The following is a 25,407-nucleotide window of genomic DNA, read 5'->3' on the forward strand; positions in this document are numbered from 1 at the left end:
AAAAATTAATCTTCAAAAATGCCACCCAGGGGGTCACAATTGGGTTCCCCACGTCTTACACGACAAGCTGCTACAAGAACCCAAAAAAGCTCACAGAACTAGCACTGCATTTTCAGAGAACAGTATATTATACTGTTCCTTCCCACAGGTTAATGACTAAGAAACGAAATGCAAGATACGAGCCCCCGCTCTCCACAACTAGAGAAAGCCCGTGAGCAGCAACGAAGACCCAATGCAGCCAAAAATAAATAAATAAATTTAAAAAAAAAAGGGGGGGGGCTTCCCTGGTGGCGCAGTGGTTAAGAATCCACCTGCCAATGCAGGGGACACAGATTCAAGCCCTGATCCAGGAAGATCCACACGCCACAGAGCAACTAAGCCCGTGGGCCACAACTACTGAGACTGCACTCTAGAGCCTGCGAGCCACAACTAGGGAAAGCCAACGAGCAGCAACGAAGACCCAACGTAGCCAAAAATAAATAAATTAATTATTTTAAAAAACGTGTTATTTTCATTTACCTACATACACACATGTGCAGATTCAGCATAGATTGATTGCCCTTATAGAATCAGAGAAACAACTTTTTTCTACACTTTTACTGACTCCATATATACTTGAGTGTATCAGAGGCTCACACAATACGTTGTACAGACCTATAATAATTAAACTCTGTTCAGGAGAATTGGCTAAATCTTCAGTAAGGGAAAGATGACATATGTTTGTGGGTTTTTTTAAGACATGCACAGGGGCAGTCTTCCTCACTACAGAATATAAAAAGCCCAGCTGAAGCACTTGGATCTCTATCGCCTCTGACCTTTCAGTAAAGGCAACATCCATTAACCAATTTTCAGGGAGAAGAGAAAAACATCCCTGGCTATGCGGGGAAAGTTACAAGTTTGTAACTGAAACATCACCTTACACTTAAAAGAATTACCCAAAACAAAAAATTATGATGAAAATATCAAAATGTTTAAAAACTTATTTTAAAAAAATAGGAAAATGATGAAAATAAAGTTGGCCAAGCATCTTTAAATATTTACATAGCTGCAGTTTGGAAAGTAATCTGGTTCCAATTAGCCATCTCTAAACCCACAGGGTTACTTGAATCTAAGGAGATTAATTATAACTGCACACAATCCCTAGTTCCTCTTTCATTCAGCTGTCTGGTGCAAGGACAGGGGCAGAGGAAAGCATGTGTGCCCCAGCTGACGGCGAGAAGAGAAGGGCACATCTTGGAGGGGCTCCGTCACCTGTTCTTTGCTCAGAAATGTCTGATGCCGCAGAGAGACCATCACCTCCATAGCCAAAGGTGCGAATTTATGCAAACGCTATGGGCGGTCAGCAAGCAGGAGCCTCAAGTGGAGCTGGGGGCTCCAAGCACACACTGGGCGCAGACCACCTGAGTACCAGTCTACCAGAGCCTGGGACGCCGGGGATAAGGCACCAAGCGCAGGGTTATCTGGCTGTAACGCCACCTAAGTAGGAAGCTGCCTGAGCACCAAGACTATGTGGGCCTGGGAAACCAGGGAGCCGGGTCACCTGGGGACAGAGCTAATTGAGCCCAGGTTCCCTGCCCCTGAGATCCTGGGCAAGGGTTAGCTGGACCTGGGTCACCCGGGGATAGGGCTACCTGAGCCTCAACTACCTGGGCATGGCTGATGGGCGAACCAGGACTACCTGGCCTGGGCCACCGGGCGGCGGTCTACTGGGCCTGGACTTCCCCGGCTCAGGACCATCGGGCACAGAGCTCCCTGAGCCTGGACCACCTGAGCGTGAGCTACCTGAGCAAGGGCTTCCTGGACCTGGGCCACCTAGCTATGGGGCGACCCAGACACAGGGCTACCTGAGCCCAAGCCAGCTGGGCGTGGGATACCTGGGCAAAGGCGACCCAGGCACAGGGCTACCGGGACCGGGACCGCCCGAGCCCACCGTACCCGCGCCTGGACCACCCGGGCGCACGCGCTCACCTGGTGCAGGGTGGGCCGCGCCCTCCTCTCCGCTCTCGTAGGCGGCCTCGTCGGCCAGGCCGGAGCCCGGGGAGTCGGCGGCGGCGCAGGCCGAGCCGGGGCTGCTGGGCTGCGAGGCCGAGTCGCCCTCGCTGAGCGAGCCGCAGCGGGCGCGGGGCGCGCGGTCCCCGGGGCCGTCGCGGTCACGGTCGCGGCGCGCGCGGCGGTGCACCCGCGAGTGCAGCACCATCTGGTGGTACGTGCGGAAGATCTTGCCGCACTCGAAGCACTCGGACGACTTGCCGTGGCCGGCGGGGGCGGCGGCGCGGCGGCTGGGGCGCGCGGCCGGCCGGGGGTCCGGGGGCCCGGGCGCGGGGTCCCCGGGCGCGCCCGCCCTTTTGCGCGGGGGCCCCTGCGCGCCGGGCTCGGGCTCGCGCTTGCGCTTCTCCTGGCTCACCAGGATGAACTCGCGCCGCTCCTTGTCGAAGGCCACGTCCCCAGCCAGCGCCTCGTCCCACGCCGCGTACTTGAGGTACTCGGCCGGCTCGGCCACCCTGCCCCGCGTGGCCAGCTGCCAGGCCTGGTAGCTGTTGACCGGGTCCAGCTCGGCCACGCGCCGCCCGGCCTGCCCGCGGGCGGGCGCGCCGGCCGCCGGGCGCAGGTTCAGGCACTGAAGGAAGAGCTGCTGGGAGTCGGCGGGGCCGGGCGCCGGGCCCTCCCCGACGGGGGCCCGCGGCCGGCCGGCCTCCACCCGGCGGTGGATGGCGTTGTGCGCGTTCAAGCTGTCCAGGTTCGTAAACAGGTTCCCGCACTTGGTGCAGACTTCGTACAGGCTCAGGCCGGCCACGATCACCTCCTCCTGCACCACGTTGTTGATGGTGGCGATGGGGTCCAGCTCGCTCCGGGGCTTGTTCTTGCTCCCCGCCTTCGGGCCGTGCGCCTTCATGTGGTTTTTCAGGAACCACGGCTCCTTGAATCTCCGGCCGCAGATGTGGCAGCCATGGTCGAAGGAGCCCCTGTGCTTCTTCATGTGCGCCTTCAGGAACCAGGTCTGGCTGAAGGCCTGGCCGCACACCTCGCAGGGGAACTCGCCGGGGGGCAGCTCAGGCTTGCCGTTCTCTGCGAAGGCGTCGCCGCCGCGGGGCCCCTGGGCCGTGATGTGGTCCTTCTCGATGTGGCTGAGCAGGGACTCCTCCCGCAGGGTCACGTAGCTGCACAGCCGGCACTTGAAGGGCTTGTGCGCCTGGTGCACGTGCTGCTCCAGGTCCTTCCTGCGCTCGAACTTGCTCTTGCAGAAGGAGCACTGCCCCGCCGCCGCCGCCGCCGCCTTGGCCTCCTCCGCCGCGCACGCCGCCCCCTCCGCCTCCTTCTTGCTGCTCCTCAGCAGGATCTTGCCGCTGTCCACCTGGGTGGCGCCGTTCAGGATCTTGTTGCAGGCCGAGGTGCTCTTCGTGGGGCTGGCGCAGCCGTCCAGGCCCTCGGACACGCGCGTCTCGCCCGCCTCGGGCTCGTGGCCCTGGATCAGAGTCCCCGTGCGGTGGCCGCGGATGTGGATCTTCAAGTTGCCCTTCTGGGAAGCCCGGTGGTCGCAGTAGGGACACTTGTAGGGCTTCTCGCCCGTATGCTTGCGCATGTGCTGGGACAAAGAGCTCTGGAAGGGGAAGCTCTTGCCGCAGATGCAGCAGCTGTGGCTCAGCGCCTTGTCCCCGTCCGCCTCGGGGCTCCTGCCGGCCCTGGGTGGGCTGGGGCCCCTTCTCAGCTCCATCTCGGCCTCTCGGGGGCGGTCCATCTCGACGACGACGAGGGCTCGCCCGGCCGGGGCGGGCACGGCGCTCGGTCACGCGGGCCTGCGTCTTATCTCTCCATGTTCAGGCGAACCTCCCGCTTGCCGGCTGCAGAAGTGCGCCTGCCCCGCGGAGGAGCATGTCTTACCTGGAGAGCATGGCAGAGGGCAGCAAGGACCTGGAACAGAAAAGACACGGAGATCTTAGGAGCCAGGTTTCCCCGCATAAACAGGGGCCCGGTAACATCCGCGGACAGCGATCTGCACGCTCCTTCAGAAAGCCAATCCCGTCCAAATGAAAGAAAGGAAGCATCCATGAAAGTTTAAACAGACGTACAAACAGCTGCTTCCCTTTAAAAAATCAGTAATTAAACAATTAATGACTGATAATAATTGTGTGCTAAATCGTTAAAATAAATCATTGTAAATGACTGCGCACCAGAATAATTTTTTATCAAAGATATCCAATATTTAAGGAAAGACTGTGGTGAGGGAGTTCGTGGGAGTGCGAGGGACAGGAGCGCGTCTGAGAATGAAGGACAGAGACACAGGCCAGGCGGAGGACGGCAAAACGCGGGGGCACGTGCAGGACACGTGAGCTGCGAGAGGGCGTTCACAGCCGGAAAAGGCGCTTTACAAATGTATCTTTGTGTCTCGGTGAAACAGATGATTTAGTGAAAGAAAGGCCGCGAAGGGCAGGGGCAGAACCCTGAGGTCCTTCCAGACCTGGGCCTGAATCTGCTGCTCTAGCACCTGGCGGCCCACGCCGGCTGCCCCGACGGACACCACTCCCAGGGGTGTGTGACCACCAGGCCGTTTCCACCGCGACGTTCGGTCTTCGCTGCCTCTTAGATGAAGCCCAGACTCCTCGGCCGGCCTCACACTGCCCCTCCCGACATGGTCCTGTCCCTTCTCTCCTGCACTGGCCGCGGGGCCGAGTCCTACCCCAGTGCAGACACCCTCCCGACCCCGGCAGGTCCTCACGTGGGAGGCGGGGTCTGAGCCCAGCAGGAGCAGGGGTCACACTGTGTGTAGTCACCGTCTCTCTCATGCTCGTCCACCCCCTGGAGAATGAGGGGCCGGGGCAGCTCCGGGCTGCTCCTCCAGACGCCTGGGCGTCTCCCTCACCGGTGCACCGGCGAAGGGCAAGTGGACGGGGTTGCCCAGCGCTGTGCCTGGCACGCGTCGGGCAACGATCTGGGCTGCAGGGAAGCCAGCCCAGATGCCTGTAAACTGCCAAACAGGCCCAAGACAGTACACACTGACAAGCGGCTATCTCAGGAATTTCCATCTGACTCACGATAAGGAGAATAAAGAAAACAGTCAGCTGACCAGAAGGGATGTGAGAGCTAAAGTGTCTTTCTGGACGGTATTTTGATGGGTATATATATATATATGTATAACTGAGTCACTTTGCTGTACAGCAGTGATTAACACAACACTGTAATTCAACTATACTTCAATGAAAAATTTTTTTTAAAAAAAGCAAGCAGGGGTGGGGCAGTGGGGAGAACAGCCGCACACACAGGCCCCTGCGGCCCAGTCTGTTTATCCTTCTTATCTCTCAACAGAAGTAACTAAGTTAATGATTCTGAGGGTCTCCCTACTGGGGGCTCCAGACTTGCACAGAGAGGCGCCCAGATGGACACATTTTCTTTTTTAAAAAAGCTATAACATGTAGAAAGGAAGCCACATTTTTTACAAAGTTTCAATCTCATGCACACTAAGAACTCATGTTTGAAAAGCAACAAGATGTGAAGAAGCCATGTGTTTCTGGTTGTCAAGCAGACAGTGTACAATGCACATCGTTTGTTCAGAGACGAGGCCAGGCAGCAAAGCGTTGTTTGCTCTGGGTGGTCCGACCTGCCATGTTTTCCTCGGAGCCGACTCAGAGAAGGATGCTGATGGTGGAAGGCAGGGGGCGGGAGGGTGTCACCCAAACATCCCCAGGGGTTCCAACAGATGACACTCTATTCCTCCACTCACCACAAGGGACAGACGCCTTCTGAAAAAACAACACACCTCCTGTTCTCCAAATGCCTCCTCCCGGAGACCCACGCCAGAGGCAGAAATCTCATTTAGATGATGTATTCTCAAACTTCTTCCGAGAAAGCCTCATGCTAGCAAGTTTCCCAGGCACCTAATGAAACCAGCTCAGTCTGAGCAACAACCTCTGGAAAGCAGCAGGAAGCACAGCTGCTCACAGATATTCCTAACTCTTTACGCCAATGGGTACAGAGACACTCCCACACCCCAGGAGAGAGGGAGAGAGAGGTGAGACAGGAAACTCCCAATAAAATAAACAAAATCTCCCCTAAACCCGGATAAACAAATGAGGTGAATAAGAACACTTCTTCATGACAATTTAAGCTAATTTGTTTTTTTGAGCTGTTTTGGTCTTAGACGGCTGCATATTATTCACGATGATTTTATAAGACAAATGATTTGCATGCATCCCCTGCCATCCCAGGGCTTATTTCAGTCCCCCAAATGTTGAATTTGATATAATATATAAAAATATAAATGAAACATACTATTTACATTTAACTTAGTGACCTAATCTGGGTACAAAAACCTTCCGAGTTTAAAGAACCGTCTAGAATAAATTTACAGAGGAAAAAACAACTAAAACACCAGAAATTGGTGTCTCTGAAGTACTTTGACAGACTTCACTGGACCACTAAGTTGGTTCATAAAGGATGTTAAATGTCAGAACTTCTCCAGTTCACGGGAATTAAACATCCGAAACCCGGCCACGAAGACAAGATTCACGGAGCATGAATGCTCAGCTAGCTAAGGTTCATAAAAGGCAACCTACAAATGCACCTGGAAATAAAATGAAATTGTCAAGTGAGAAGAGTTGTTCAAATCACCAAAAACACAGCTGTGTGAGTTTTCCTTCCTTCTCTGCTACTCTTCCTGCCATCTGGGGCACTGCCGGGGGCCGCAGAAAGTTAAAGGCCCTCGAAGCCAAGAAGCTGCGCTGGGGATCCGCACAGAGACCCCACCTCCGTGCCGTCCAGGTGTGGCGCAGAGCCCAGCCCGGGAGTCGCGTCCCCCGTTTGCCAGCGTGTGAATTTCAGGAGGTGTCCTTCACACCCAGGCGTGCCCTCACCTGTCAGGTGCCGGGAGTCAGGAAGGGACATGAGGAAGCCGTGTGACACCGAAGCCCCTTGCAAGGCACCTCCTCCGAGTGCCACTCAGACCCCCCGTCACAGTGCAGAGCGAACAGTCCACAGACAATAAATAGAACACCTGCCCAGCGGGGCCTCGCTTCTACTATCAGGTAGCATCCCGGCTGGGCGAGCCCAGAGCACAGTGCAAAGAGGATCAGACGTGAGCACAGCCCCCCTTCTTCCCATGGGGGACGTCAGTCTCTTCTGCACATTTAAAAAGGCTTAGCGCTGCCATCTTTGCTACCAGAGAAACCCACATCCCATTTCCTCATTACAGCCTTGATGTGTAAAATTTCTGATTCCCCAACACCCCCAAACCCCCAGCCAAAGCCTAGACACTTCCCCTCAAGAAACCCAAACACTAGAGAATATACACTTTTCATTTCTTATTCGGGCTTCCTGCAAAACCTGTTTAAAAGCTCGCAAAGAAAAAAAAAAAAGCTCGCAAAGGCAGCAGAGCCCTGCAATTTACAGGAGAATTCTCAAGCAAGGGCCTTCAGGGTGCCCATGAATCAGCACTACCAGCTCTTCTTTCTCTCTTGTTTTCCACTTCTCTGCCCACCCCCATCTTTCAACACTGAGCCCTGCTGTCAATCCCTGTGAGAATGACAGGGGATGTCCTTTTGAAGAACTTAAAAATATTTGGAGGGGGAAAATGGAAAACTGGAAACATACCATAAGGGTAATGACCACTTAAGCTCAAAATACCATTATCTTAAGGAAATCATAACATCAACAAAACTGGCTCCACTTGAAAGAGGCCACTAAGTGGCCCCCTTCCTGAAGCCCACAGTCAACCCGCAAAGTTTCTTGCAAACCTTTAAAGAAACAGTCAAAAAGGAATTCCCCACAACTGGCTTTCCTTAGTCAGTGGCCAAATCAACAGATCTTCTTGATCATTCTTTTCAGCTGCAGGCAAAAATGCTTTTCCCCAAAAGAACAAGAATGGGGTCCTCAGAACTTCCAATGTGAAAATGCAGCGGGGCAGCTGCCCCAGTTAGAAGACGTAGGGGAACCTTATTAGCCCCATAACCCATAGCACTAACTGGATCTGCTATCCTTTAAAAAAAAAAAAGCCCACCAGCCTCTGTGAGCCAGGAGGGTCTCAGATGGTTTGTCAACATTGATTGGGGTCTCTGGTGGTGAGAGGTTCTCATCCAAACACCGCCCCATGATAAAGTGTCACACTACCTGGTTTCAGCCAAATACATTCCGGTACCGAGCTGCCCCTATTTTATTCTCACAGGCAAACACACGCCGAGTGCGACTTGGTGTTCCAACTTTTCCTGAAACACATTAACCTAAAGATAACTAGCCTTACAAAACGTGTAGGTAAATGCTAGCTTTTTACTCAGACCAGAGCGATTAAAGAAAGTCTTCTGGCAACACAAATATTAGGAGGTAGAGGGGAGAGAAAATCCACACATGTGTGTTTCAGCTGGCATATGACCCATGTACATACACACATAAAGCACAGCCCCATTTGAATCATATTTTGCCCATAATGAACCACAGTTTTGTTGTTATTATGTTACAAACTTTTTCCAAGGCTGTAATTGGGAACTTGCCAGACAAGCCTGTAATTTAATTGTTTAGGCATAAAAATGGCTTGCTGATTAGGGTTTTAAAATAGTTTTCCAATGCATCTCTCTGTGTGTGTGTGTGTGTCTCATAGGGATGTGAAAAACAGTCTGAAACTACTTTTTTAAAATGCCTTCCATAATTTTGGAAATAAGTTTCTTTTTGAAAAATTTAGGTAATTTCATATTACATATTTATATATATATTGCCTATATAATTTTATGATAACAATTATAACAACAGGAAAAAGTAAAATGTTTATTACAGAAAATATAAATCTGTATTCATAACATAAAATGCATTATCATGGAGATGGGGGAGGGGTTTAAGAGAGGGCAAAATATAAACGTTTTGAAAATAAAATATGTAGCTAAACTTTAAGACATCATCATGTGAGGGCATAAATAAATAAAGCACCAGGTCTAAATGCATATATGTAAGGGCACTGCCATACCTTAGAGAGATTCTTTCTTTTCATGCCTGCACAGCACAAATGAAATAAGTTGACTTTCTCAAGACTGCTTACACTCACTGGATTTGGGATACATTTAATCTGTGGGTAAAGGTTTTAACGAATAACTCACTTCTGTAAGTGAGGACCCTGGGAACTGAGTCTTGGACCTAACAGAAGGCAGAAAAGTCACTTCCTGCAGCATCCCTGGTGACCTTGTGAAACAGCCGCAAGGACCCGGTTAACTCCACCTGCCGACAGTAACTCCTTTCAGAACAAGCCCTGCGGGGCTGGGATCCAGGACACACACCAGAAGGAAAAGCCCTGTGATGAAGCTGTCAGATCTGTAAGAACCCACGTGGGACCACAGCCCGTCATCGTCCCACACGCCCTCCCGTGACAGCTCCCACGGTGGAAGCCCCACGGCACGGTCGCGGGGCGAGTTCATGAGGGTTTCATCACAATCCCTGAGAGCTACTGGGCGCCAGGCCACTTATGGGGCCTAAGGGCTCGGATAACTAAGCAACAGGCTTGGCTTCGAGGGACCCAGACGTCAGAAAGAAACACGTAACCACACAGAGAACAGCAGCAGAGCAGGGAGGAAAGTGACGACCTGCCCTGGCCGAGGGTGGCCGGGTCTCCCCAGGGAAACCCAGGTGGGTGTGAGCCCAACTAGCCTTTAGAGCAACCCCCAGCCCTCTCACCCACACCCAGGGGTAACCCCATCATCCTGTTGGCTGGACCTCCAATTCACACTTGAATCCACACGCTCCCCTTCATCGCAAACCAAGATCATCTTCCCAAATGCAGAGCTGGGCGACCTCTTCAACCCTTCGCAGGCTTTTCACACCCTAAAGGTGAGGCCCGAACTCCCCCAAGGGGGCTTCTAAGGCCCTGAACCCCCGTACTGCTGGGGTCCCTGGGCCCCCAGCCAATGGCCGTGCACCTGCCCCACACCCCAGCTGGATGTCCGTTCACTCCCACCTTGGAACCCTCAGGTATGCGGGTCCCAACCGCCGTCCACCTTCTCAGGTGTGGTCTTTCTAAGAGACCCTTCCTGACACCCTTCGCCCTGTGACCGGGTCAGGCACACAGTCCCCACTCCCCAGCCTTGGCCCTATCCCAGCTCGTGCCTGGACATGCTTCTATTACCGCTTCTTTAACTGGTCACTCGGGTGTGAGGCAACCTACTCTGTGAAGGCAGACCCACCAAGTACCACTGAGCCCTGACACCAGCGCAGGGCCAAGCAGGGAGCGGGCATCACGGCACCATGAGAGGTGGTCCAGACCGTGAGCTCCGAGGTCAGGCTACCCGAGATCCATACTCAGTTTTGCCACTCCCTGAGATCAGCTGTGTGACCGGGAGCAAGTGTCTCAACCTCTCAGTTCCCCAGTCCATTTCTGCATTTTTAAAATGTAAACGATGGCAATGAGAACTATTATTACAGTATTTTTGTGAGATTTAAAGTAATGCATGCAAGGTGCAATGTTGAGCACACAGCAAATGGCCAATATATGGTAGGTATTATTATAAATTAATAATTGCTAAATAAATGAATGAGATGTCAGTGCCGTACCCAAAGATACCTAGTCACTGGCAGTGACACTGTTTGGTTTAATAAATTCAAAAGGAGGAAATAATAGTTTAGGAAGCTATGTTAGAAATGGCTAAACAGTAACCCGTATGTATTTACTGGGCCCTGACAGGTTCACCACAGAGGTTATTTAATACAATTACAAAGTATTCCACGAACAGCTATCATCAGCCACAGCACACAAGTTCAAACCTGTCCCAGCTCCAGACTCCATACAAAGTCAACTTTAATATAGACTGGATATTAGACCATATTTGAGAATTACTATTACTTTCGTTAGGTCTGTAACACAGGAGAACTTTCTTAGTTTTTGGAGATATGTAATGAAATATTTTAGAGATGGTTTACAAAAGAGAGGAGAAGGCAGATATATCATAATGTTAACAACTGCTAGGGCTAGATGGTGGGTGTATAGATGTTCATTAGTTACTCTTTCCATTTTTATGGGTTTTGGATGTTTTTCACAAAAGAAGTTAAAAAATAACTCCCACTTGCAACTCCAGTAAGTAGCACAAAGGGAAGCAGAGCTGCTCTGGGGCAGCCCGATGGGCCCTCCCCCAGCCCTCCCCTCCCCTCCCCCTCTCCAGGCCTCCAGGAAGCTCAAAAGTCTCTAAGGAATGCACTTTGGGAAAATTACCTTTTGTTAAATTCTAGTATTTGAAAGTCAAAGAAAGAAAAATCATCTGAATAATATGAAACTGTCCACAGGAAAGCAGTATTTTGAGAGGTTGCTTGCTGGTGTTTCAGAGGCTTGCCCCCGGAGACATTCAAGGGATCTCCCCAAAGCTCCACGGGGCCCAGCCTTGGTGCAGACGGTGCAAAGTCAGCCATCGCAGCCAAAATGAAGCAGCCATGAAGACATGGGCGCTCGGGAAGATCCTCCCATCGCGTCCCAGGGCAAAAATCCAGTAAGGCTGCCGGGGTTTATCTTCCCCAGTTTAAACAATCATTTTCTGACCAACTAAATGTGGCGTTGTCGGGGGGAAAAGGTAGAACATCCTGTATTTTTACACAGTAAGCGTGGCTCTGACTCTACAGGAAATCTTGCCATTTTCTGCTCTGTGAAGTAAACCAACACAAAGCAAAAGCCAAACGGTTTTGTACTGATTTCCTCAAAACCATCGAAGTCAGTTCTGTCGAAGTCATATCCTGGAAAAGGAATCAGAAGGCTGATTTTTTTTTTAAATAACCTCTAGTATTTAGAGTAATCTGCATAACAAAACAACTGTGCAAGTTTCTTTAAAGGGACCCAAACCAAACTGCAGACCTCAGGGGGGCACGAGGGGCTGCAGGAAAGCTGGAAGGGGCGTTTCCCACACTGGGTCTGCTGCCCTTCTGTCGACAGAAGCAAAGCCTGATGCGCGTGCTGTTTGTCAAATATGTCTCTTCAATTCTAGTTCATTAATTAACCACATCATGATACTAAGAGATAGTTTGGCTTCCCTGACGCCCTGTGGTCTCTCTCCTTCTCTCTCCCTTGGTCACCGGGGCAGAGGGGGGCTTCCGGGAGTCAGAGGGATGGGGGCTGAGCCCACAGCGGGGCCACTGTCCCGGGGGCAGGGGGGACAGGAGAATTCAGGAAATGTGGGGAATCGGTGCTGTGGGGAAGATGCCCTTACAAAGAAAACAGTTCAGGGCAGACAGAAGGCTCAAGATATTTACAGGATATTCTGGCCCCAGAAGGCAGGTCATAAAATTTAAAAAGTGGCCTCCTGAGGGCGGCCGTGAGGCAGTGAGGCTGCAGGGCCCGTGGGTGCTGCCGTCAGTTTCACATACTGCCCGTTTGTCCTCCAGCAGACAATGCAATGGGCCTTCCCAGTGACACTGTGGTCTTATGAGCCACGAATTAAAATACACCATTAACATCCTGCACAAGCTTATCTACTGTGGAGACAAAAAGCCCATTCTGTGAACAAATGGGGAGAAATTCCATAACGACAATGAGGAGTTCCTCTCCCCACTCGCCAATCTGCCCCAGATTAACAATCCCAGGCTTATAGTCCCCAGACGGGGTCCGGGCCGCCCCATGAAGTGGTGCATTCACTGCCTGGAGAGCCAGGGCGCTGATGGCAGAGCCAATCAATAATCCATTATAGAGCAGACCCCGTTTCCATCTCACAAGGAGAAAGGAATGCGAGCGACCAGAAGCGCCAACGTTCACGGGCGAGTCCACCCCGCCTCCCTCACTTGGGCAGAAGGACACAAACCCGCTGTCCCAGAGTATGGGGGACGCTCAAGTGGACCCGGCAGACCTGTTTCCAAGCAGCCAGAGGACACCGTGCTCGGACTTTTCTGCCAGAAGCACTCGTTTTAAAGGTAAACCTCAAAAACGCTTTGTTCAGGACACAGGTGATGTGAACAAAGCACGGACACAGTGGTGACAAAAGTCCATCTTCCGAAACAAAGGTTTCCTTTAAATTATTTAACACCCCCAAATAAATCAACGCGAGTGCCAACACGAGTCCCCAAATGTAACTAACTGTCCATAATAAGGGTTTATTGCGCAAACTCCGCAATCATTTAAAAGCAAGACTCTCTTCCATTCTGTACCTCAGACCACAGCTTTGGAATCATTGCTCCATTTACAGCAGAAATGCAGAGAGGACCTAACCATTATTCCACAAGTAGGTTATCTTTGATGAAGTTGTTTACCACGGTTTGTCAAAAGCCCAGTAAATTCCTGGTTGAGCAGAGAGAGAGGCCATCTTTAGCTCCAGAGAGAAGAACATTTCCTCACAGTAAAGACAGTATACAGAGATACTTGCTAAAGAAAATATAAATTAACATTAATATATAAGCTACCCACACGTCCTTACTAAAATACAAAAATTCGTAGTAAAATCCTACCTTACAGGGGAACAACAAAAGCAGATGAATACACAAATACAATTCTTGATCACATTCAGAAAAGGCCAAGAATAAACAGGGGAGCGTGCGTTTCCATATCCTGGAAAATCCAAAATGGTTATGGAGACTTAATAAAGAGGCATCCACGTGGAAATAAAGGCAATGGATTTTGTTTAATCTCAAAAGAAAAGAAGCATCCCTTTACTTGCGTTTTCTCCTGCTCTCCAGAATGAATACATTACTGATACTTGTTATTTACTAGTTCCTAAGTCTCATATTAAGTAGTGGCCTTATCAATCTATTTGTCCTTGCAAAAGGAAACTTCACAAAGCCGGAAAAAAAGAAAAGTCACAGGAGCAGGGGCTTGCTCTGTAATTTTCTGCAGATAGGTGTCCTGCTGGAGCCCCGGGTCCACCACAAAGAGCTGAGATCTGGCAGTAAATCCAGCTTCCTGGAGGGGCCAGCACTGCCCGCGTAGTTAATGATCTTGTCAACATTTCCATTAAGAGCCGCATTTCCAGAAGCTCAGAACTGCATCTCCCCCAAACTGGGCGGCTCCATGAAATCTGTCGTCACCGAGGGGCTTTACAAAAATAGAAGAAAATCACTTGCTATTCAGTAGGGGAACCACAAAAGCACAAGTTTTTACTTTCGCTCTTTTTCCATCCTGCACCAAGATGATGAAACCCAACGTTTCCACTAATTCAGAAACACTGAAAACTCGGGGAACACCAGAGAAAATGAAGACTCATCAATTTCTTTTTTTAAAACAAACATGGAACACCAGAAGGCCTTAGATAAACAGCAGGGAAAAATCCCGTTTAAAAGTGGCTTATAGGTTTTTACTCAGCCTAACCTCAAACGTGTAGAAACTGCCACCAATTCGGTGTCCAATTTTAATTGTTTTTAATTTTTTTTGTTGTTTAGAAATTACCAGCAGTGAAAACAAAATAGTCATGGGCAGAAACACTGCACTGCATTTCCTATGGAACACTTCCTTGACATGTGTATTAGCTGACTGTAAATATATTTTAACTGAAATCTGTTTCTAGAAATAAGCTGTATTTTATTTCATGTAAATCAACAGCAAAGGGCAATATTCACCTCCAACATGCATACACCGACCTGTTTTCCAGCCTCTTACCTAAAACCAACATTTCTCTCCCAGTATAAGAAAACAGATCGCAATTAACACCTATTAAATAGTATCCCTTTCTTCTGTGCTTTTTGTGAAAGCACCTTGAAGTCCCCACCACCAAGTAAAAGAAAGAATTGCGTCCAAGAATACAGAAGGAGATAATTATGTGCAGTAAACCATAAACCATTCTGTTAAACATTACCCTCCAAGGTAGTTCTGTTTAGCAGAGAACTCAGCCCCCAAAAATCCCTTCATGAAGAGCACACAGCAGATAAATACTTCAAGAATCAATTTTAATAAATTCTAAGCAACAGCTTACCAAACATTTCCTGTAAGAATACAGGAATTGATTGAATTGAATCCATTTTGGTAGGACAGCAGAAAGGTATATCATGCAAGAAGTTATTTAAGACTTTGTTTGCCATTGTACCAACACTAATCAATACTGTAAGAGGATCAAAATTATAAAAGGATAAATTCTTCCCCAAATGCTTTACTAGATGAAGCGCATACACCATAATCAGTTTAAATTTTCCAGATCCCTGACTAGCAATACCTACTGTAACACGACCTGGTTTGTCACTAACCCAAGCAGCGCCTTTGAAAGCAGCTGGGTAGTTCAGCCTCTTCAGGAGAGTGATCTATCAGAGAATGTTTACCAAGAGCAATTCTTGACAAGAACATGATATCACATGGCTGTCGGATTTATTCTGCCTTGCTTGTCTAAAAATATATTTTCAAGCACAGTTAATGACACATCACTGCAAGTTCTAAGTTCTGAAGGTAAAAGACCATCTATACTTTCCTTGCAAGGATAAAAGAATAAACAAGCAAAATTCCACTTTCAGTCCCCATAATAACATTATTGTGTGATTCAGCTACTAAGGTTAAGAAAATTCTGCACCTGAAGTGATCCTAAATGATCTTGCAAGAGAAGAGCACGGGCTTTTTCTAAGCCACAGCATCCTACCCAGCAACAGCTTTTGGAAACAGTAAATATAAAATACAACCAGGCACATTTCTGAATTCCAAAGCTCCTAGCTCCTGCCCCCTCCGTCCCTGGAGAGAAAAGATATCGAACTTGAAATCGAATTTCTCCGCCGGCAGCCCAGCCTGGATTACTTGGGAAGCGTCGTGCTTTATGAGCACCGGGCGGGCCTGCGGTGAATGGAGAGGGAGCAGTGAGCACATTTTCCAGGAACCCGGAGACCAGGACCCCGCTTCGGCGACCACAGCTGGATCATCCGCCTGGTTCCGGCCCGGAACCAGGGCCATACTGGAGGGTGCTGGGGGTGCCCGCTCCATCACACCGGTGCCCCCTCCCTCCCTTCACTCCCCCACCTCCACGCGCTGCTACACATCCAAGCCCGGAAGCCCTTCTCGCCCCGTTCCACCAGGTGCTGTGAGCAGCCCTGCAGGCATCGCGGCAACAGACAAGGTGAGGGGCCGCGTGGGCACAGGTGGCGGGGTGAAGGCAGGTGACCCAAAAGCCAGGGCGGCGGCTCTCGTGTTCTCAGGGGCCGTGACATCCAGGTTAGGGACAATTACTCAGGCCTTAGAGTTCACCGACACAAACCCTGCCAACACCTGTTTGGTGAAAAAGACAGTTACCCATAAACTTCGTGTCGTTTACCCAGGACACAGGTCAACGCAAGTCTGTCGCACAACAGGGCCACGTGACTACACACAGGTGTCCCGTGAGCACAGACCCGGGGGAGAAAACAGCGGGACATGCGTGGCCTGCCCACAGAATTCACATGAAACGAAACAAAATGCAATTGCTCTAAAGTATGCGTTTCCAGCTCAATCGTCTGAATGAGCTTCTGTTATGTTACTTGATAAATACGGCTGATGATCAGAGGCCGCCTTGACCTCCCGTCTCCCGACCAGAGACCGGGCACGCGGGTCACTGCAGTCTGCTCCCGCCTCACTCGAGGAGGACGCAGGTCCCAGTGACCTGAGACGCCGTCACAGGCCCTCGTTCCTGGAGGAAGATACTCTGGCTCCCCTCCCCTCCGCAGCGGGCTCACAGCCAACAGCACCGCTCCCTTAACTCCCGCTCTGAGCCAGCCTCGCCAGCCTCCATCTAGCAAAACCCTTCCGCCCTTCTGGACCCGCGACGCGCAGCTGTACCATTTCAGGGACCGCGCTCCAAAGCCGGGTCTGGACCATCGCGTGGGACTCGTAGGCAAGGGGAGCAAAACACATCTGGGGTCTCGTTCAACTACAGGCCCAAAGCTCGAGCCTCTTTCTACCCATAAATAACCGAGTGCAAGCTGGTCAGCGGCAAAATCGAAGGATTATTAGATGTCTGGGGGCGAGTCACGTAAACTGCCAGGTTCCTCAGCTGCCGCCCCAGGCACCACCGCTCCCCTGAACGAGGGACCAGCGCAGGGCCTCGAGACCCTCAGACACACACAGGCACATCGTGACGTCAGCCAGGGGTGCCCCAGGACGTGCAAGCATCTTCACTGGGACCCTCAGAACCATGGACCAGTTATACCCTAGTTACACACCCCCATGCGGTCACCACTCACTGATTCACTGGTGGGTGGATACGGGCTGTGACTTCCTTTTTTCGTTTGTTTAATTTCTGTTTATTTATTTTTTTGGCTGTGTTGGGTCTTCGTTGCCGCTGCGCGGACTTTTCTGTAGTTGCAGTGAGCGGGGGCTACTCTTCATTGCGGTGCGTGGGCTTCTCATTGTGGTGGCTTCTCTTGTTACAGAGCACAGGCTCTAAGCGCAAGGGCTCAGTAGTTGCGGCTCGAGGGCTCTAGAGCACAGGCTTCAGTAGTTGTGGCGCACGGGCTTAGTTGCTCCGCGGCATGTGGGATCTTCCTGGACCAGGGCTCAAACCCATGTCCCCTGCATTGGCAGGCGGATTCTTAACCACTGCGCTACCAGGGAAGTCCTGGGCTGTGACTTCTGAGTCTACAGTACTGCTGGCTTCTCAGCTCTACACTTAAAATCATATCAGCAGGGACTTCCCTGGTGGTGCAGTGGTTGGGAGTCCGCCTGCCAGTGCAGGGGACATGGGTTTGATCCCTGGTCCTGGAAGATCCCACATGCCGCAGAGCAGCTGAGCCCGTGTGCCACAACTACTGAGCCTGCGCTCTGGAGCCCACAAGCCACAACTACTGAGCCCACATGCCTAGAGCTCGTGCTCCGCAATGGGGCAGGCACCGCAATGAGAAGCCCATGTGCAACAAGACCCAACGCAGCCAAAAATAAATAAAATAAATTTATTAAAAAAAAAAATCATATGAGCAAGTGATTTGTACAGATGTACACCATAAAACTGCTTTCGGTTTGTTTTACATTTACTCTGAGTTTTGTCTTTTATTTTTTTCCAAAATGGGTTTGCCGCACTAAGGGTACCCAGTTACAGGGGCTGCAGAGGCCACGGGGAGGTAAGCCACCACACTCGGGCCTTAGACTTGTCCTTCCACTGAATTAAGCCGGCAGGGCTCACAGGAAGGTTACGGAGACCTGCCAGGAAGACGCCACACACGCAACAAAAGATGCTTATTTGTAAGAATTCTGAGGTCAGTGCATATTACACCATGGGGTGGGCGGGGCAAAGAAAAAATCTGCATAAGTTCCTTGCATGTTAGAACTTCCTCCTTGGAAAGTTCTCAGTACTGAGCTGCAGGATTTGTAAACACTTAAGCTTTTTCTCCTTAAACTGAACCTGCCTGCATTTTAGAGAAGCAAACCCTAACTGCTTTCTCGGTTAATGGGAGTTTTCTCAAACTAGTTCTTAAGTCTCTCAAGGGAAACTATACTAAATAAGCTAAGCAAGTGACAGGAGACCCTTCAAAATTAGAACCGAGAGTAAGACCATGCTCTCTTTAAGGCATGACGTGCAGAAGGAATAATCGACGTGTTCTGTTTTGTTTTGGTTTAACACAAGGAGGCTCCTTTCACAAGAAGACGCTCATCCTGTCCTGAAATCAATCAGGATAATTCCTTCCCATGTCACGCTCTGAAAACAGGGCTTCACTAGGAAGCAAACAGGAAATCTCACTTCTCTTCTGAGGAGGTAAACCTCTCACTCACCTTCAAGTCCAGACGTTCAGCACAGCTATTTGTTAGAAAGAATACCCACTGATGGTGGGTCAGTTTCACCCAGCACGTGTGCACACTGCACTTCTCCACGTGTGCAGGACCGTTTGCTCCAGATGCTTCATAATCATAGATCATTTAGCGAATTACCCCTTGTAGCTCTGATTCCTGATGTCACAAGCACTTACGGAAAAGCCACGCTGAAAGAAACTTTCAAAAAGAGCATCTGCGTCGTGTTGAGTTACAAGGGTCCACAGTTTTCTCAGGAGCTCACGTGCTGTCACCGGCTCCCAACTCCGGGCCCACACCCTCACCCCAGGCACGCAGACGCCAGAAGGCACCTCTTCCCGCCCCGCCCCCAAGGGCTCCACGCGCAAATCCCGCGTCTGCTCTCTCCTTCTCTGACACTGAAAATCCAGTGATTTTCCCCAAATCCAGAAAGAAAACGTATGAGCTCTCCCTTTCCACCCTATTTTGCATCATAATATCTTTCGTATTAAAATCACATTTAGTATTTTCCTTCGGGCTTCTAAACTTATTTCTCTGAGCGTTTTTGTCCCAGCAGGGCCATCCAGGCTTCCCCGGTGAGCCTGCCGTGGCCACGCCAGAGCATGGAGTCACGAGACCATGCCTGCCCATCGCCACGCCAGGCACCACGTGGGATCCTCCTGGGGGAGGAATGTCACCTGAGCTTTCCGTTCTTCAAACCCAGAGACTCCTTCGTACAAATTCAAATCAAACCATTTCATGACTTTAATCAAAGGACAATCCACACGATTACTGGAGAAAGAGGAAAAAGAGTGTCACCACCGTACATCTCCTTATCAGGAACTGCAGGCCCAACATACTCAAGCATCTAGAATGTCTGTTTAGGTGGAAACACCGAAGCCACAAAGGCATGAGGCCACGCATGTCGGGGCACACAGGGTGCAGAGAAAGACCTACAGCCCCTCTCGTTAAAGACCAGCCATAAAAACCAAAGATGGAAGCAGGAACATCCCAAAGTTTATAAATGATCACATTATTGCTTTCTGCACGGAGATGGCTCCTCCCAGCAGGGAAAGGTCAGCTCTCTGCATCTCGGAAGCGCTCTGCCCAAAAATACCGTCCCAGGAGCAGCAAGCTGTGCAAATGTGGGGGGGAAAAAAAAAAAAAAAAATCTTAGTCCTATGCAAACTAATGTCCTTCAGCAACGCTTTCCCAGATAATAAAAGTGAAAGTCCTCACACGCTCTGCAGATCTGCTTACCCAGCTGCCTCTCAGGGAAAAAGTCTTGAAGAGTTTTGCTCAAATTCACTCTATGATCCTTCGGTCCTAATAAAAAGGAGGTGGTGAGAGGGCTTCACAATCAGGTGTCCGTGCTCAGTGATTCTTCTATTTACCATCAAACGCCTTTTAACACGTTTCCAGCTAAGCCGGGAAAAGCAGTCCCACACCAAGGTCAAAGTAACAACGTGGTGCTTAGCCTGCCCTCAATCCCAGGTCTGCGAAACGGAAGTCCGACGGATTAAATAGGAAGGAATTCTAATGGAACCAAATTTGACTTGCCCTGAACGAGTTCAATGAAGTAGTAAGCCCCCTCATCTGACGCTGGTGCTCTGGGGAAGAGACAGGACTCTCCCGGCCTCTCAGAGTCTGAAATGGTCAAAGGTTGGTATTACAGTATCAACAATTATCTTTTTAAGAAAAGTTTGCTATTGGTTTTCTTTAAGAAGGAAATAAACTGCTGCAAATGCACAGGGCCTTTCGTTTCATAACCTTGACTGTCCGCCGATGCGGGCTGTCACACATCACCAACGAAGACCCGCTGACGTGCTTTCCTGGGCGACACTGTGCTTCCCTGCAGGTCGAGCCCCACCAGAAACACCGCATCCAGGTGGCGGCTTGTCCTGGACCTCGGATCTCAGGGTATCTCCATACCTCATCCTGCCCTGCTCGTCTGCGTTGACGAAGCAGAGCATCGGATCAGGGGTCTGGGGCATGCTACCGTCCTCACTGCGTTCAAAAGGGGCTTCCGTAGATATCTGACAGCGAGCTTTAAAAACAGCACTTGCACACATCTTTTAAAGTCTAAAATGAAGTATTTCTGCTGCATGAGCCACAGGCAGTGCATGCAAGTCGACCTTCTTAATCATAAATTAAACATACTATTTTATAAATGGAAAAAGGCAGGCGAGGATCCCCGGAAATAAGAGCTCCTGGTAATTTCCCTTTCTTTACATGGTCACGTGACGTGTTGGCATCTCCAGGCTCCGGAGCGGGAACTCAGACTACATCCCACGAGCTAGTGCCTGGCGTCCAGGAAGGGGTGCTGGGAGGCACCAGGGTCCCCGGGGTCCAGGAGTGCAGAGCCCCGCAGCAGGGACCTGCAAGGCCTCTCCTGCACCCCAGGCCTGGTCATTTCACTCGTGAAGAGGTTGAGACGTTTCCTTTCGTTTCCCCCCTTTTAAAGAAGTTACTTAGTGGACATATCTTTTAAGACCTGAGATGTATCTTGGGCCCCTCAGGACGGTGCAGCAGGGCCAGGGAGAAAGGATGATATCGTCCAAGCAGCATCAGCGCGCAGAGAAGCCGCACTGGGTGTTAAGAACGACATTCGGTGGTGAATTCACTGCCGCCTCAGCATCAGGGGACCTCGCAGAGGCCCTGGCCCCCACCAGGACCAGGAGGCCCCCTGCCAGGACCAGGCTCTCTAGGTGCCCAAAGGCTCTTCATCATCTCACACCAGCTGGATGACTTGTCTCCAACGTTTGAGTTTTTAAAACTAAGCATGAACTTTTTTCTGACGGTTTTTCCTTGACTGAATATCTCAGAGTCACGTGTGTTCAGAGGTAACTCCCTGTTCCTGGACACAGCAGGTGAACAGGGAGAGGAAACATAAAAGATTTTACTCTTTGGCTGTGATTCATTAGTCACGGAAACTCAAAGAAGAAAGAGGCCGTTTAAAAACTCTATTTACCGTTTCCCTTGGGCCAAGGGAGCCAGTCCACATCGAGGACGGCTCTGAGACTGTGGTGCCCCATGGCACCTGGGAGGAAAGTTCCAGATTCGGCTGAACAGTCAGAGGGGAGAATCTCAGGGCCAGTGCCTTGACGACAGGCGCTTTGTACCCTTATCTGTAGACTCATTAAGCAGTAAAAGACAAAGGGGGGCTTCCCTGGTGGCGCAGTGGTTGAGAATCTGCCTGCCAATGCAGGGGACACGGGTTCGAGCCCTGGTCTGGGACGATCCCACACGCCACGGAGCAACTAGGCCCGTGAGCCACAGCTACTGAGCCTGCGCGTCTGGAGCCTGTGCTCCGCAACAAGAGAGGCCGCGACAGTGAGAGGCCCGCGCACCGCGATGAAGAGTGGCCCCCGCTTGCCACAACTAGAGAAAGCCCTCGCACAGAAACGAAGGCCCAACACAGCCAAAAATAAATAAATAAATAAAATTAAAAAAAAAAAAAAAGACTCTTGATCTTCTTTAAAAAAAAAAAAAAAAAAAAAAGACAAAGGAAGCAGAGCTGGAAAGACCGTGAAGCGTTAAGTCAATTTTTAAAAGACTGACCCCTGACGTGATGTGATGTTAAAGCCTCCCCCCACTGTGGTCTTCCTCCCAAAACCCTCAGCCCAGGTCTAACGGGGAGCAGGAGATCAGAGAAACCCAATCAGAGGCACAAACTACGAGACACCGGACTGGTCCTCCTGGAAAGTGCCAAGGCCAGGAGAAGCGAAGGAGGACCAAGGAACCATCACAACTGGAGAAAAGTAACCACCAGATGCGGCGGGGAACCCGGCTGGGGCAGAAGGCGGACACTCACGGAACTGTGGATCCCAACAGGGCCCGGAAGTCAGTCCCTAGCGACACACCACTGCAGTTCCTGCAAGCCTGGCAACAGCACTGATGTTGTCTAAAGTGTTGCATCAGGGGAAGCTGGGTGAAGGGGAGATGGGATGCTCTGAACTACTGTTGCAACTTTCTGCAAATCTAGAATTAGTCCAAAATTTAAAATAAAATTACACTGCCTTGCATGCTGTGCAGAAAACCATTTAATCACCCATTAAAATCAAAATAAAACATTTTATCAGAGAGCATATGCTTTTACAAAGGCTGTCTCATTCAAATGAAATGTTGTCTGTCTGCAAAAAAATAAATAACTGAAACAAAATTTCAGAGAGAGTAAAGAGAAGGCCAGCATGTGAGAGGCGGAAGACACAGGTCCCTCCAAACAAAGGAAGATGCGAGCACCCCTGGTGTGGTCCAGCCAACCACACGATGGACCCGCCTCCATGGAGCAACATGAGGGTCCTTGTGGCTTCTTTCCGAGATCTCCCTGCAGGCACCTGAACACCACCCCTCGGAGGCTGCCACTCAGTGGACAGGCCACAACAGCTAACATGTTTTGAGGGCTTACCAGGTGCCAGGCATGAGCTCAACACATATTCCATCTCCCCTGTAAAGTAATTATGGTCATTCTCTCCACTTTACAAATAAGGCAAGTAGGGCACAGAGAAGGCAAGCACATTGCTAACGTCACACAGCACCGAAGTGGCCAGGCAAGGGCTGGGCGGGCAGGGAAGCTGGGGGTCTCGCTCTGACTGGGGAGAAGCAGAGGGTGGAGCTCCACACCTGGATATTTAAGAGGACACCTTGGGCTTCCCTGGTGGCGCAGTGGTTGAGAATCTGCCTGCCAATGCAGGGGACACGGGTTCGAGCCCTGGTCTGGGAGGATCCCACACGCCGCGGAGCAACTAGGCCCGTGGGCCACAGCTACTGAGCCTGCGCGTCTGGAGCGTGTGCTCCGCAACAAGAGAGGCCGCGATAGTGAGAGGCCCGCGCATCGCGATGAAGAGTGGCCCCCGCTTGCCACGACTAGAGAAAGCCCTCGCACAGAAACGAAGACCCAACATAGCCAAAAATAAATAATAAATAAATAATAAATAAATTAAAAAAAAAAAAAAGAGGACACCTTGGAAACAAAGACGGCAGAACAGAGAAGATGAAACGGAGAAGACAGACGTGGGTGGGAGGGCGAAGGCCCACGGAGGACCAGGCAGGGAGAAGCTTCTACAGCTGGAGGCACATGCCAAGCCTGAGCAGCGGGGAGGACTGCAGAGACCCAATTCTGCCCATACTCTCCTGTGCTCACTGCACCCTGGGTTCAAGCTTTAGAAGCGCAGAGGCTTTTTGGATTCAAAACTGACCCGGGCTTCCAACCGCTGCTTCTTGGACGTTCCCTGTCCGCTGTGACTCGTCTAACGCTTCTTGGAAATTGCCGAGGTCCCTTGGGAGCGAATATTAATTCAAGCTCCTTCCATATTCTTGATGTGTGACACTGATTACATTAATTGCTGTTAGGGTCCTGCTGAAAGACGGGCACAGGGCTCGTTTGTGTGGCTGCCGCCACCCGCCGGGGCCCTGATGCCCCTCGGCTGAGTCAGAGGCGGTGACATCACCCGGGGGACACTCCTCCCCTGCGGCTCCAGGGCCTCCTCCACCTCCCATCACCTCCACGCCCAGTTGGCCCCTGCCCGGCCCAGACCACCCAGTCTCCTGCACGACGGCCACTGTCCACACGCGGACCCTCCTCCTCACACGGGCTTCACCCTACAAGCCCCGGGCAGCGTGAGGAGGACCCGAAGGAGAACCCCGCCCGGTGGGTCAACTCGGACCTGCATGCTCAGCCCACGGGGAGGGCGGAGGCGGGGCCGTGCATGTGGTCCGTTCCAGGGAAATCAAGCCCAAGGCACCAGGGATGGAGGAGGGGCTCCAGCAGATGCACAGAAGGAGACGCTGCGGCAGAGCCAGAGGGCGCAGGGGACCTTCGGGGTGCGCACCCCAAATCTGGGGAACGGAGTTGGCGAGGCGGCCCTGGCAGGGAAGCAGGCCCCAGGGGAGGGGACCATGGCGGGGAACAGGGGGCAAGTGGACAAAGAAGGCAAAGGTGATGAAGGCCCTCACTGCCAGGATGACCTGAAGTCAGACTCTCAAGGACACAGGAAGCTACCATGTGCTGTGGCCACGGGAAGAGGACCAGGGAACCTGCAGACCCCAGCCCGTGGACCCTGCAGCGACACGTGAATGGGGCAGGCGGGGCAGGGGCCGAGGACTAGATTTCCAAGGAGAAGCTAAAACACAGGCCAGTTCAGGGCCTGCCGGAGGCTCAGACGTGAGGCCTTGGGGTCCGGGATGTAGCGTCCATGAGAAGCAACCTTGGGTCTCGGGGAGCATCACCTGGAACCTGGGGCCGGGAGGAAGGTAAGGACCGCTGGTCCCGCTTCTCTCGCCTCAGAGAACAGACAGCTTAGGTGAAAGCAGACATCTCCCACCAGTCTCTCTGCCCAGGCCCACCCCTCTGAGCACCGTGGGCAGAAGTGACCCCTCTCTGCCAGGGACTGCAAGTTACAACTGGCTCAGAGAGGGTGCTGGCCAGGGGATGTGAAGCCAGGTCCGGGCCCCGGTGCTGACTGTGACCTTCAGAAAGACACGACACGTCAAATCAATTGAGAGTCCGAGCCTCAAAAATCTTTTGCAATCTGACGGGCAGCCTCGTTTTCAAAGCAGAAGTTTAGTAACTTCCTGCATCTGCAGACATGTTCAAACTGTAAGTACATTCAATTCCTGATTTTTCTGTTACCAGAGAAATGCATTTCCCTGGATAAGGTAACCACATGCATCACAGACCCTCAAGGCAACTACAGAAAAGTATGAATAGATGCAGGGCAGTCTGAGCGCTTCTGGCCACTGCCTGGTCATCTCTAGCTCCCTCTGTCCTGCCGGACAGCCTCTCCCCAAGAGGCACCATAGCCTATTCCAGACTTGAGCTTGAGAACAGGGGGACA

The 25,407-nt window shown here is 51.2% G+C and overlaps 1 protein-coding gene across 5 annotated transcripts in view; it reads right to left on the reverse strand.

Moving 5' to 3' along the window:
- Positions 1-25,407, reverse strand: part of ZNF516 (zinc finger protein 516) — a 114,925-nt gene that overhangs the window by 64,464 nt on the left and 25,054 nt on the right. For all 5 annotated transcript variants that reach the window (XM_068563214.1, XM_068563213.1, XM_068563212.1 and 2 more), the window contains exon 2: positions 1,969-3,909. In XM_068563214.1, coding sequence (XP_068419315.1) covers positions 1,969-3,736 — 1,768 coding nt within the window. In that variant the 5' untranslated portion in view covers positions 3,737-3,909. The remainder of the gene's footprint in view (positions 1-1,968; positions 3,910-25,407) is intronic.

This window comes from Eschrichtius robustus, chromosome 14 (genome assembly GCF_028021215.1).
Source record: "Eschrichtius robustus isolate mEscRob2 chromosome 14, mEscRob2.pri, whole genome shotgun sequence".
NCBI lineage: Eukaryota > Metazoa > Chordata > Mammalia > Artiodactyla > Eschrichtiidae > Eschrichtius > Eschrichtius robustus.